At 39.8% G+C, this 14,732-nt stretch overlaps 1 protein-coding gene across 1 annotated transcript in view; it reads right to left on the bottom strand.

The window, feature by feature from the left end:
• The window catches only part of LOC126253706 (p21-activated protein kinase-interacting protein 1-like), a 66,354-nt gene that overhangs the window by 12,439 nt on the left and 39,183 nt on the right, over positions 1-14,732 (bottom strand). The window contains exon 4 of the mRNA XM_049955238.1: positions 5,005-5,125. Within this exon, the coding sequence (XP_049811195.1) occupies positions 5,005-5,125 (121 nt within the window). The remainder of the gene's footprint in view (positions 1-5,004; positions 5,126-14,732) is intronic.

Here is a 14,732-nt window from a genome sequence, read left to right as displayed (position 1 = left end):
CAGATGGCAAAGTTTTGTTTCTTTCAAGAAAATACTACTGGAGACATTATGCCTCAAAATAGCAGAAAACTCATGGATGTACTGTTGATAGCTGTGCCATGGGGTTAAACAAATGACTATACCTCTGGAAGTATTAAAACTGATGACAGCAAAACTTTACCAATGTTCATTAGGAACATTTGTGAATGTTCACATAAAATTTCAGTGAAATCCATGACGGGTACGTGGGAACTTTTTCCGGAGTTAGACCACTTGGCACTGAATAGCCCAACTGTTCCACAGATGGGTTCTGCTGCTGAGACACCTTTCAGCATATCTGACAGAGAAACCACGCTCACTGCTGGGCTAATGTCAGATTGCAACCTGTTCAGGTCACTTGAGGTGGAGAGTGAGTGTGGCGACTGGCCATCTACTCTCTTTCATTCACCTACGAGTGGACAATAGTGGATGCTGCCTCAGCATGGTCCCTGCAGGCACATGGAGGTAGTTGCTAGTTACCAGGAGTTTCAATGTTATGGGGCCCCTTATGCAATTAGTGTCCAGGGCTGGAAAGAAGTTTAACGTGCACTCGGTATGTCTGCTGGGGTGACCACATCCAAGACATGAAGGAAAGTCTGCCTGTGGCTGTCAAGGATGCAAAGTCCGTCACCTGTAAGTTGTGGCTCATGTCAGCACCAATGGTGCCTGTCAGTTGGGTTCTGAGGCTATCCTCAATTTGTTTGGATGGCTGGTAGAAGCAGTAGAAACTGCTGGTCATTCTCTCAGGGTGCAAGCACATCTTACAATTCAGTATCATACCCACAACTGATCAGCATTCTTTGATTTGGGACCAAGTGGACAGTCTAAGAAAGAGGCCAGACAATTTTAAGATGGCCTTGGCTGCAGATTTATGGACTGCATTATGGGATGTAGAATTGTAGTATTCCTCTTGATAGGTAAGAGTTTCACAACCCCTAAGAAGTAGCTACTTGTGTATCGGAATGCTTATGAACTGCAAGTGGCTTTTTTACGGCTGTGTAATAGTTTGAAGGTCTCTGATGATTGCTCACCGGTCAACACACAGTGAGCGAAATCAGACTGTGTTGATAAAGACACTTCAAACTTCTAGATTTTAACAGGAAACTGCTAACATATTTGTAAGAAAATCTCTGAGTGTATCACTTTCCAGAAAATCTGATTGCGAAGTTATTTGCAAGTTAGCTGAAGTTAATCACTGGACTTTTTACCAGCCACCTGAACCCGCCATACCAGTCATGAAATCATTCAGAGAAATTCTATGCTCAGTAATGCAGCAGTACCCAATCATCCAGTACTAGCGGGAGGTGAATTTAACCTACTGAGTATAGACTGGCGGTTGTCTATGATTTCACTGCAGGTGATGGTTCAAATGACTCTAAGCACTATGGGACTTAACATCTGAGGTCATCAGTCCGCTAGACTTAGAACTACTTAAACCTAACTAACCCAAGGACATCACACACATCCATGCCTGAGGCAGGATTCGAACCAGCGACCGCAGCAGCAGGGCAGTTCCGGACTGAAGCACCTAGAACCGCTTGGCCACAGTGGCCAGAACGGCAGGTGATACACACAATCTTGTTAAGTAGTTCCAAACACATTATCTTAGAACTGTTGTAATGGCATGAGCCAACACAAGAGCTCACTGTTGTTAAGTACACTGCTCGCCGCAACCCAATGATGCCGTGTCACACGACTATGAGCTGCAGCTAGACTTTTTGGTCAACGACCAACAAAGTTACCGCACCCTGGCACACTTTGGCAGTGCTACAGCACTTGTCATATGTGACAGCTGCAGCAACCACTCAACAACAGACATTGAAAGGCTATTAATCTTGTGAAATTTCTCGTCTTATTGTAAGGTCAAGTCACAGTGGAAAATAGTGCCCTGATTCATGTTAAGATTTATGACTGAGCAAAATGAGTTGCGTTAATCAGGCATGAAATGTTCCACATCTTTATCAATAATGGCATCTCTCAGAACCTGTCCTCAATATATTCTATGAATAACTGGAGTTCAGTTGTTAAGAAGGTATTCTCATCCATCCTGGTAAAAACAAGGTATTCAGGGAATACTGTCCCACATTTTGACACCACTTTTCCTCCTCTCGAAACGTAGCCAAGAGCAGAAATGCCATATGATTTTAATTATCAGCTTCATAATTATGAAGCAGTGCTGAAAAGTATGGACTTTGAATTTTTTATTCTGTTCTCAATGTCGGTTGAGGTATTTCATGTCATGCATATTACTCAATTGACTTTCTCACTTCGCTAAGGCAAGTTTCAAACCTCTGCTGCTAGAGGGCTCCGAACTGTAGCGTGTAATATGGTGGTATGTAACGTAACTACGTCAGGGCATGAGAAACAGCATTTTGTAATCGAGTTTCCAACTGGAGAAAATGGACCTTCAATTGAAGTCCGTAGAAGAATGAAAGCTAAACACAGTGATAACTGTATAAACATCAGTAATATGCACATTGTGTTGTTCATATTCGTAATGAAGGAAATGGTGGTGCTAACCTAAACATGTATGACAGAGCTTGGAGTCGATAACCATGTACGGCAACCGACGAGACTCATCAGAAGCGATCCAATGAACTCGTCAGAGAAAAACGTCAGGTAACACAGACATAGCACACTCAGGTAAATGTTGCATATCATCAGAGTGTGTACACAGGGCACGACTCCAAAACTGTGGTACTGAAAGCCGTTTACATGCTGGATGCCTCAAATTCTTACTCCTGAGATGAAACAGAGGAGACTGGACATCTGTCAACAATTTCTTTTGTGGTTTGAGCATAAGAGTGATGTGTTCCTTAACAACATTGTGACATGTGATGAAAGCTGAGTTCACCATTTTGACCCCAAAAACAAGAGTGCATCAATGGAGTTTCACCACAACAGATCAGTGATGCCAAAAAAGTTCAAGACCATGTCATCAGCTGGCAAAGTCATGCTCACATTCTTCTGGGATGTTCAAGGTGTGGTGCATTTACAGCTCATGCCTAAAGACACCAACATAAACTCTGCAAGGTACTGGAAGACCCTCAGCAAATTGAAAGCACCCATTCGAAGGGTTCATTCACACACCCACACATGGAGCACCCCTTTCCTTCAGCATAACAATGCCAGATCACACACAAGCACAGTGACATCTGGGACAATCTGACACCTTGGGCTCACTGTCATCCATATTGTCCCAACTTTGTCCCATCCGATTTTCATTTGTGAAACTTAAAATACACCTTCAAGGACTTCACTTCGATAGTGGTGAAGCGATGCAGTCAAAGGCAAGGTTGTGGCTCTGTCAACAAAGTCATACATTCTGCACTGACAGTACCAACAAACTGGTCTCTCATTGGGAGAAATATGTTCTAAAAATGAATTAAAAACAGTTTTGACCGCAATAAAATATTTATTTGCATTAGTTACCAGTTTTGGTCATTTTGTGATTAATTTCATACCATTTAAACCCTGATGGTAGGTGGTGATAGTAAACAGAGCAGGTGTTGTGAGTCTGCAATCATCAACTACTCAACTGATTTTTATCCACTTTTAAAGTATTTTAGCCAAACCACCTTGTTCTCCACAAGAAATCTTCTCAAAAATTACAGAATTTTTTTCATTGCCATGATGACTATGTTGGGAAATAAACATGTACACATGAAGAATAAAAATGTGTAATACTAATAAAGTTCATTTTATTTAAAAATCTTTAATAGTTTTCACATAAAAATTTGGAGGCATTACATTCTCGTACTATGCCTACTTGATGAGGCTGCTGTAGCCTTGTGAACATAATCCATTTCATTATGGATTTTCTGTCCTGGTGACATAAAATCCAACAAAATGCTCTCTTTACAGGTGTCACCAAACCATGACAATGGTCACCTGAGAATTAATGGTGCTTGGAGTAACAGAGGGCCCAAATATGGGCATACATTCTCTGACTTGTGTGGAGAGTTCTCAAGTCATAAACCAGCACTCTGTTCCCCACATTGTCCAGGAGGCTACAAGTGTGCAGGAACATATCAAACTCCTGATGACGGACTCGCTACCATGTTGGGTTTCACATATGCTGTGTTATTTGAGAAGAAAAGGGGTCCAGGATGGTCATACTGAGAGAAGATGGTACATCAGGTATTCTTTCCTATAAACTTTGCATTTCTAAATAATTCACAAGAGAGAGGTCAAATCCTGATGGGAAACTGTGAACATGAAGTGTAAAATAAGATAAAAGGAAACAATAATGAACCAAATTAGGACCTGGATAGACAAGTGGCTGTCACGGAGAATATAAATAAGAGAATACAATAGATAAGACTTGGCTATTGCAATATATAAAAAGGAAGGAGAACCGTAACGGCTTGGGGCACCATGTTACTCAAGAGAGAGTCATGAGCCGGATGCCTTCACACATCTCTTTTAAAAAAACAAGCCTTGAACAAATAATACAATTAAACAGAAACCATGGATATAGTGGTTATACAAATTAACAATTCATATGATAGAGTATTACTGGTTCCCAAAGAGAATTACATGACACTCTTCCCTAACGGCTGAATTATCTACAACACTCACCACTAAATGAAATGTAATTGTGATTGTCTCCTGTAAACTGAATAGCAAGATTGTAAAGGGGAAAAACCTTCGTATAAAGGTTTGTGCACACAAATATTTGCTGAAATCTCATTTCCCACTATTCAGAAAAATCAAGATTATTACTTTAAAACAGAAAATACAGTTTTTAATTAGAGGGGCTGATACATTTTGTGAAACTGATTTCTGTTTCAGGTACTATTGGGACATGCAGTAAAAGAAACAAATATGGTATACCAAATTCCACTACAAGTTTATGGAAACAATGAAACATGAGACTAAAAATAAAGCTTAAATATGCATTCTATGTAGTTCAATTGACAATGACTTGTTGACACTAAAAGACGTAAATTTTTATTGAGTTTGACATTATTTGTTGTAACTTACTTCCCTAAGTTGGTGACATATGCTTTACGGCCTTTTATAAGATTCCACGTCCTAAGTGTACCATCTGTACCCAGTGACAAAAGCAACTTTCCTGTCGGATGTACACTCATTGATGTTACAGCTGGAAACAATCACATTACAATGAAAGTTTTAAAAATTAATCTCAGTATTATAAAGTAGTGAAACACAACATTAGTCAGTTACAGTGTCACAAGTTATAATTATGATCTCTTAACAATGGAAATTTCATTTAGAAGCTTGTTAAACTAGTAATGAGACGTATGGGCTGGCCAGTACTATGCTGAAGAGAACACAAAACTGGTAACAAAGCACAGGTTCTTTCCTCAAAGAAGTGAGAGCAATTGGTTAAGGGAAGGTTATGGGAGGGCTTGGGGGACGTAGGGAAAGGGGGGGGGGGGGGGGAGACACAAACTAATAGGGCTCACTACAGAGTGAGCATCGTCAAAAAAACATAATGAAACCACTACCAGACACTATTTATGAAAGACTCTCTCAGAACTAACGTGACTAACAGATGTGTTTGCTACTACTAAGTGTTGCTGCTGTTCAGCAGATGTTACATGTTAGCACAGTACACATTTCATTGCAGTGCAGATTTGTGAGTGCAGTTGTGCTTGTGTAAAATGCCATGTTCATTCCAGGAGAGGATAGCTGTACCTGAGACCTATATTTGATCTCAATCATTAGATGAAACACATAAAGTGTTCATACAAAAATTTCTGAAATTCAGTAGCCCAGTGAAGAGCAGCATAAAAGATTTAGTTAAAAGCTGGCATGCAACTGGTTCAGTTTCAAGTGTGAAATCAAACAGGCAACCTTCCATTAGTATTCCATTGACCATTGCCCCATACAGAAAAAAACTGCCAGTCCAAAACAATCAGTAAGCAAGCTATCTGAACACTCTGGTGTTAAATACACATACTGTAGTAAAATGAGATCGACAGGAAGTGCAAAATGGCTAAGCAGGGATGGCTAGAGGACAAATGTAAGGATGTAGAGGCTTGTCTCACTAGGGGTAAGATAGATACTGCCTACAGGAAAATTAAAGAGACCTTTGGAGAGAAGAGAACCACTTGTATGAATATCAAGAGCTCAGATGGCAACCCAGTTCTAAGCAAAGAAGGGAAGGCAGAAAGGTGGAAGGAGTATATAGAGGGTTTATACAAGGGCAATGTACTTGAGGACAATATTATGGAAATGGAAGAGGATGTAGATGAAGACGAAATGGGAGATAAGATACTGCGTGAAGAGTTTGACAGAGCACTGAAAGATCTGAGTCGAAACAAGGCCCCGGGACTAGACAACATTCCATTAGAACTACTGATGGCCTTGGGAGAGCCAGTCATGACAAAACTCTACCATCTGGTGAGCAAGATGTATGAGACAGGCGAAATACCCTCAGACTTCAAGAAGAATATAATAATTCCAATCCCAAAGAAAGCAGGTGTTGACAGATGTGAAAATTACCGAACTATCAGTTTAATAAGTCACAGCTGCAAAATACTAACGCGAATTCTTTACAGACGAATGGAAAAACTGGTAGAAGCGGACCTCGGGAAGATCAGTTTGGATTCCATAGAAATGTTGGAACACGTGAGGCAATACTAACCTTACGACTTATCTTAGAAGAAAGATTAAGAAAAGGCAAACCTACGTTTCTAGCATTTGTAGGCTTAGAGAAAGCTTTTGACAATGTTAACTGGAATACTCTCTTTCAAATTCTGAAGGTGGCAGGGGTAAAATACAGGGAGCGAAAGGCTATTTACAATTTGTACAGCAACCAGATGGCAGTTATAAGAGTCGAGGGGCATGAAAGGGAAGCAGTGGTTGGGAAAGGAGTGAGACAGGGTTGTAGCCTGTCCCCGATGTTATTCAATCTGTATATTGAGCAAGCAGTAAAGGAAACAAAAGAAAAATTCGGAGTAGGTATTAAAATTCATGGAGCAGAAGTAAAAACTTTGAGGTTCGCCGATGACCTTGTAATTCTGTCAGAGACAGCAAAGGACTTGGAAGAGCAGTTGAATGGAATGGACAGTGTCTTGAAAGGAGGATATAAGATGAATATCAACAAAAGCAAAACAAGGATAATGGAATGTAGTCAAATTAAATCGGGTGATGCTGAGGGAATTAGATTAGGAAATGAGACACTTAAAGTAGTAAAGGAATTTTGCTATTTAGGGAGTAAAATAACTGATGATGGTCGAAGTAGAGAGGATATAAAATGTAAACTGGCAATGGCAAGGAAATCGTTTCTGAAGAAGAGAAATTTGTTAACATCGAGTATAGATTTAAGTGTCAGGAAGTCGTTTCTGAAAATATTTGTATGGAGTGTAGCCATGTATGGAAGTGAAACATGGACGATAACTAGTTTGGACAAGAAGAGAATAGAAGCTTTCGAAATGTGGTGCTACAGAAGAATACTGAAGATAAGGTGGGTAGATCACGTAACTAATGAGGAGGTATTGAATAGCATTGGGGAGAAGAGACGTTTGTGGCACAACTTGACTAGAAGAAGGGATCGGTTGGTAGGACATGTTTTGAGGCATCAAGGGATCACAAATTTAGCATTGGAGGGCAGCGTGGAGGGTAAAAATCGTAGAGGGAGACCAAGAGATGAATACACTAAGCAGATTCAGAAGGATGTAGGTTGCAGTAGGTACTGGGAGATGAAGAAGCTTGCACAGGATAGAGTAGCATGGAGAGCTGCATCAAACCAGTCTCAGGACTGAAGACCACAACAACAACAACAAGTAAAATTCTTAATGAATTAAAATTGAAATCATATTGCTTTAGAACTGCACAATGGAAGGAAACGGACAAACAGAAACAAACTGATTATTGCCATTCACTTCTCCGAAATACTGCTGCTGTATAGGCAGACCCGATACTTTATTTAATGTCAGTTGATGCACGATTTCATTTATCAAGCTATTTTAATCCACAGAACACGATGTATTGGATGGTGAGGAATCCTCACAAGATATTTGCCCATCCACTTCACAAAGTGAAAATTGGTATTTGGTGTGCCGTGTCTGGTAACTGTGGTGTGGTGTAATGATTCTTACCGGGTTCCCATAGTCTCTCCCCGGTAGCACAACTCCTGATCCCCATGCTCTGAAGGTCTAAATAAGTATGGGATGGTATTTACTAAGAAATGTGCACAACACCATAATTTACACCGCATTAAACACACATCTATTCTTCACTAAGATATTAAGACTCGTGACCAGTTTGTCACTATGAAAATTTGTTAGTGCGCTAAACCAGATCAGGACCTACAATACCTAACATTCTCAATCTAGTGGCAAGCTTAATTATTCTATTGTGGTACAAAACGCACAACATGTTTACACAAAATCTTTGTAGTTCTTAACCAATATTGTTTTGAACTAATTTAATAAAAAGGAATACAATGAAGTAGTTCCACTAATTCAGTCTACAGTGAGTATCACCTTGCCCAACAGTCACTCGTTTTGTTGACAGTGACTTTCCATGCTACTCATTAATCACATCAAAGTCAATTTATAAGGGTGATCAAAAAGCTTCCCTTCAAAGGCCATACAGTCTAGAACTGGTATGCCAATCAGACAAAATCTCCATTAGTATTGAGGCAATCATCCCACTGATGTACCAGGTTGGAGACACTTATTTGGTAAAACATTGTATCCGTATGTATGAAGAGGTCTGTAACTGTCTGCTGCACATCCGCTTCAGACATAAATCGTCAACCTGTAAAAGCCTTTTCTAAGGGACTGAACACATTAGAATTACATAGGGAGAGATGAGGCCTATAGGGAGGGTGCTTGAATGTCTCCCATTTGAGTCGGTTTAACTTCGGACATCATTTATGATGTGGGGACATGTGTTATCACGAAGCAACATGGAACTTGGTGCACCATTCAATAAGGGTGATTTCCAACACACGCTTCCCCATACCCCTCCATTTTCTGATGGATGTCTACTGGTGTTTGTCCTTCAGCAGCCAAGAAAAGAATAAGAGCACATTGGTGCCATTTGGATGTATTTGGCAATAATGTCACCATGGTTCACACTACTGCATTTCCTGCTCACAAATCAGAAAAGTGACAAATAGTCTCTTGTGTACATGATGGTGCTTATATACCCACATTGGAGTTGTGCTATGTTGCATATACACTGTAGCAATGTTCTCAAATGGGAGAACTTTTCGATTGTCCCTTATAAAATGTTCATTAATTTAGGTTACAGTAATCACTCAAACATCACTAAAATTTTCAAGTTTCGCAGATGTTGGTGTGCATATTTTCATGTACAGAATGTGCATGATTGTGGAGTGAGTCAACATTAAGAGTGCACCTGACATAGGTCTTACTCGTGGGCTTTTGAACAGCAAACTGCTTATTTTGGGTGACATCCAACTACTTATAGACATGCATACGAATAAACTTATTCTGTAAAGTATTAGCAATCTAAGGAAAAGATAGATTGCTGCTTACTGTAAGGAAGACACCTTAAGTTACAGACAGGCATAACTAAAAGACGCTTACACATCAGCTTTTGGCCACAGCCTTCATCAGAAAAGTAAACACATACACATTCATTTTCACAAGCAAGCACACCTCATGCACACCATCTCCAGCAGCTCAGACCAGAATGCACCTTTCAGCAAAAGCTAATGGGTAACTGTGTTTTAGGTGTGCCTGTCTGCAACTTAATATGTCATCTTCACGGTAAGTAGCAATCAATCTATTCCTTATATTGCTGACATTCAAACTTGGAGGTCTCCATTTTTTATTTGTCGAACCATGTTATGCTTTGGAAACCAGCTAGGCCAAGATTTTTTTAGGGTAAACTACAAGTACTAATGTAATTTTGGATTACAGAAAATGGTCAGAAATTTAGAAAAATATATGGAATTCTTATTCACAGGGCTGTGGATCCCCTTGTTTACATGCATGCACCATATCCCAAATTAGTGTATTACATGAAAGTACTAATTAGCAAGTTATTAATCAATGTTGTACGTCATTCTGTACGGAAAAGTTCAGGTAACAAAAGTAAGCAGTTGAAAGTCAGAAACTAACAGTGGTTGGGGCAAAATCTGCAGTGAAACTTGTTAGTGACTTAGAACTTCAAGTTCACTTGTTTAGGAAGCTAATTAGTTCTAGGTAATTTAAAATATGTAACTGGAAAGTCAGAATGCTTAGTTACAAATTGTGTGGGTCACATTTCTGAAATATACTGATAAGCTCATAAGGATCTGCATGTTTGTGAACAGTAGCACTCACAACAGTTTACTGCATTTTCTAATTACGAATGCCCTAATAAAAGTTAATTACATCACTGTAAACATAACAACAAAAATGATAACCTGAACAACGAAAACGATAACCCGAATAACAAATTCAAGTTAAATCAAGTCTAAATAAGAACTTGAGATTTTTATGTAAGTGTTTCACGCCAATAGATAAATGTTACCCCCCCCCCCCCCCCATGAACCATGGACCTTGCCGTTGGTGGGGAGGCTTGCGTGCCTCAGCGATACAGATGGCCATACCGTAGGTGCAACCACAACGGAGGGGTATCTGTTGAGAGGCCAGACAAACGTGTGCTTCCTGAAGAGGGGCAGCAGCCTTTTCAGTAGTTGCAGGGGCAACAGTGTGGATGATTGACTGATCTGGCCTTGTAACATTAACCAAAACGGCCTTGCTGTGCTGGTACTGCAAACGGCTGAAAGCAAGGGGAAACTACAGCCGTATTTTTTTCCCGAGGACATGCAGCTTTACTGTATGATTAAATGATGATGGCGTCCTCTTGGGTAAAATATTCCGGAGGTAAAATAGTCCCCCATTCGGATCTCCAGGCGGGGACTACTCAAGAGGACGTCGTTATCAGGAGAAAGAAAACTGGCGTTCTACGGATCGGAGCGTGGAATGTCAGATCCCTTAATCGGGCAGGTAGGTTAGAAAATTTAAAAAGGGAAATGGATAGGTTAAAGTTAGATATAGTGGGAATTAGTCAAGTTCGGTGGCAGGAGGAACAAGACTTTTGGTCTGGTGATTACAGGGTTATAAATTCAAAATCAAATAGGGGTAATGCAGGAGTAGGTTTAATAATGAATAAAAAAATAGGAGTCCGGGTTAGCTACTACAAACAGCATAGTGAACGCATTATTGTGGCCAAGATAGACACGAAGCCCACGCCCACTACAGTAGTACAAGTTTATATGCCAACTAGCCCTGCAGATGATGAAGAAATTGATGAAATGTATGACGAGATAAAAGAAATTATTCAGGTAGTGAAGGGAGACGAAAATTTAATAGTCATGGGTGACTGGAATTCGTCAGTAGGAAAAGGGAGAGAAGGAAACATAGTAGGTGAATATGGGTTGGGGGGAAGAAATGAAAGAGGAAGCCGCCTTGTAGAATTTTGCACAGAGCATAACTTAATCATAACTAACACTTGGTTCAAGAATCATAAAAGAAAGTTGTATACCTGGAAGAATCCTGGAGATACTAAAAGGTATCAGATAGATTATATAATGGTAAGACAGAGATTTAGGAACGAGGTTTTAAATTGTAAGACATTTCCAGGGGCAGATGTGGATTCTGACCACAATCTATTGGTTATGAACTGCAGATTGAAACTGAAGAAACTGCAAAAAGGTGGGAATTTAAGGAGATGGGACCTGGATAAACTGAAAGAACCAGAGGTTGTAGAGAGTTTCAGGGAGAGCATAAGGGAACAATTGACAGGAATGGGGGAAAGAAATACAGTAGAAGAAGAATGGGTAGCTCTGAGGGATGAAGTAGTGAAGGCAGCAGAGGATCAAGTAGGTAAAAAGACGAGGGCTAATAGAAATCCTTGGGTAACAGAAGAAATATTGAATTTAATTGATGAAAGGAGAAAATATAAAAATGCAGTCACGAAGACGGCAAAAAGGAATACAAACGTCTCAAAAATGAGATCGACAGGAAGTGCAAAATGGCGAAGCAGGGATGGCTAGAGGACAAATGTGAGGATGTAGAGGCTTGTCTCACTAGGGGTAAGATAGATACTGCCTACACGAAAATTAAAGAGACCTTTGGAGAGAAGAGAACCACTTGTATGAATATCAAGAGCTCAGATGGCAACCCAGTTCTAAGCAAAGAAGGGAAGGCAGAAAGGTGGAAGGAGTATATAGAGGGTTTATACAAGGGCAATGTACTTGAGGACAATATTATGGAAATGGAAGAGGATGTAGATGAAGACGAAATGGGAGATAAGATACTGCGTGAAGAGTTTGACAGAGCACTGAAAGATCTGAGTCGAAACAAGGCCCCGGGAGTAGACAACATTCCATTAGAACTACTGATAGCCTTGGGAGAGCCAGTCATGACAAAACTCTACCATCTGGTGAGCAAGATGTATGAGACAGGCGAAATACCCTCAGACTTCAAGAAGAATATAATAATTCCAATCCCAAAGAAAGCAGGTGTTGACAGATGTGAAAATTACCGAACTATCAGTTTAATAAGTCACAGCTGCAAAATACTAACGCGAATTCTTTACAGACGAGTGGAAAAAGTGGTAGAAGCGGACCTCGGGAAGATCAGTTTGGATTCCATAGAAATGTTGGAACACGTGAGGCAATACTAACCTTACAACTTATCTTAGAAGAAAGATTAAGAAAAGGCAAACCTACATTTCTAGCATTTGTAGGCTTAGAGAAAGCTTTTGACAATGTTAACTGGAATACTCTCTTTCAAATTCTGAAGGTGGCAGGGGTAAAATACAGGGAGCGAAAGGCTATTTACAATTTGTACAGCAAACAGATGGCAGTTATAAGAGTCGAGGGGCATGAAAGGGAAGCAGTGGTTGGGAAAGGAGTGAGACAGGGTTGTAGCCTGTCCCCGATGTTATTCAATCTGTATATTGAGCAAGCAGTAAAGGAAACAAAAGAAAAATTCGGAGTAGGTATTAAAATTCATGGAGAAGAAGTAAAAACTTTGAGGTTCGCCGATGACCTTGTAATTCTGTCAGAGACAGCAAAGGACTTGGAAGAGCTGTTGAACGGAATGGACAGTGTCTTGAAAGGAGGATATAAGATGAACAACAACAAAAGCAAAACGAGGATAATGGAATGTAGTCAAATTAAATCGGGTGATGCTGAGGGAATTAGATTAGGAAATGAGACACTTAAAGTAGTAAAGGAGTTTTGCTATTTAGGGAGTAAAATAACTGATGATGGTCGAAGTAGAGAGGATATAAAATGTAGACTGGCAATGGCAAGGATATCGTTTCTGAAGAAGAAAAATTTGGTAACATCGAGTATAGATTTGAGTGTCAGGAAGTCGTTTCTTAAAGTATTTGTATGGAGTGTAGCCATGTATGGAAGTGAAACATGGACGATAAATAGTTCGGACAGGAGGAGAATAGAAGCTTTCGATATGTGGTGCTACAGAAGAATGCTGAAGATTAGATGGGTAGATCACATAACTAATGAGGAGGTATTGAATAGAATTGGGGAGAAGAGGAGTTTGTGGCACAACTTGACGAGAAGAAGGGACCGGTTGGTACGACATGTTCTGAGGCATCAAGGGATCACCAATTTAGCTTTGGAGGGCCAGCGTGGAGGGTAAAAATCGTAGAGGGAGACCAAGAGATGAATACACTAAGCAGATTCAGAAGGATGTAGGTTGCAGTAGGTACTGGGAGATGAAGAAGCTTGCACAGGATAGAGTAGCATGGAGAGCTGTTCAAACCAGTCTCAGGACTGAAGACCACAAAAACAACAACAACAGATAAATGTATTGAAAACAAGTTAAAACTTAGTCAAAATAACTAAATAAAAAGCTATTTTTGGGAGTAGAAAAAACATAATAGATGGGAAGAATCCACCATGCTATGTAACAGTGTGATCAGTATTTTTTGACTGGTCTGTCAATAGACAATTTTTGAAGAACTCTATGCACAATTGACCAACAATGAAAAAGATACTGCTTCTTCCAACAAGATGGAGCAGCGTTTCACACAGCGGACATTTCAGTGAATCACAATTACGCACTTTTCACAAATGAACAAGTTGAGAGCAGTGTATAGTGGCCTCCACATTGGTCTGGGTTGTCTACTTGTTATTTTCTTCTTTTTTTTTCTTGGGGCTACTTACAGGAAAAAATGTATACATCTAATTCCCACAATACTGATGAACTGAATGTGAACATTCAATGAGAAATGAATACAATTGATAACAGAATCTTTTGTCTGATGACTTCCAATAGAACCTGCAGAGCACAAAAGTGCACTGATGCCCAGAGCTGTCATTACGAACATCTTTTGTAACAACAATGTTAATAAATGCAACACTTAAATTGTGTATCATTCATAAAACTTCATTCCATCAAAATCTACTGATTCTGCAGATGTTATGTTATGGGTTTGGTTTTATGTTGTTCACCCTGTATAAGTTGAAAGGAGACAAATATTATGAAAAATCTGTCAGTGGGAGCAGGGAGGGGAGAGGGCCAAATATAGTAAATTAGCAAGTATAAGTATTAATGATGGAAGGAATAAACAGAGTGAGATGTGAAGATGGATACAGAGAAAAAGAATATTACAAGCAGCAAAGTGAATAAAATTAAACAAATGAAGTATAAAAGCGTGAGAGAGAGAGAGATGTCAGAGGAAGTTACAGGGTTCCTGGGGGGATGGAGGAAATGAATAAAGTAAAACATAAAACATCACAGCGG

Source organism: Schistocerca nitens, chromosome 4 (genome assembly GCF_023898315.1).
Source record: "Schistocerca nitens isolate TAMUIC-IGC-003100 chromosome 4, iqSchNite1.1, whole genome shotgun sequence".
NCBI classification, from domain to species: Eukaryota; Metazoa; Arthropoda; class Insecta; order Orthoptera; family Acrididae; genus Schistocerca; species Schistocerca nitens.
This window is presented reverse-complemented; position numbering and strand designations above follow the sequence as displayed.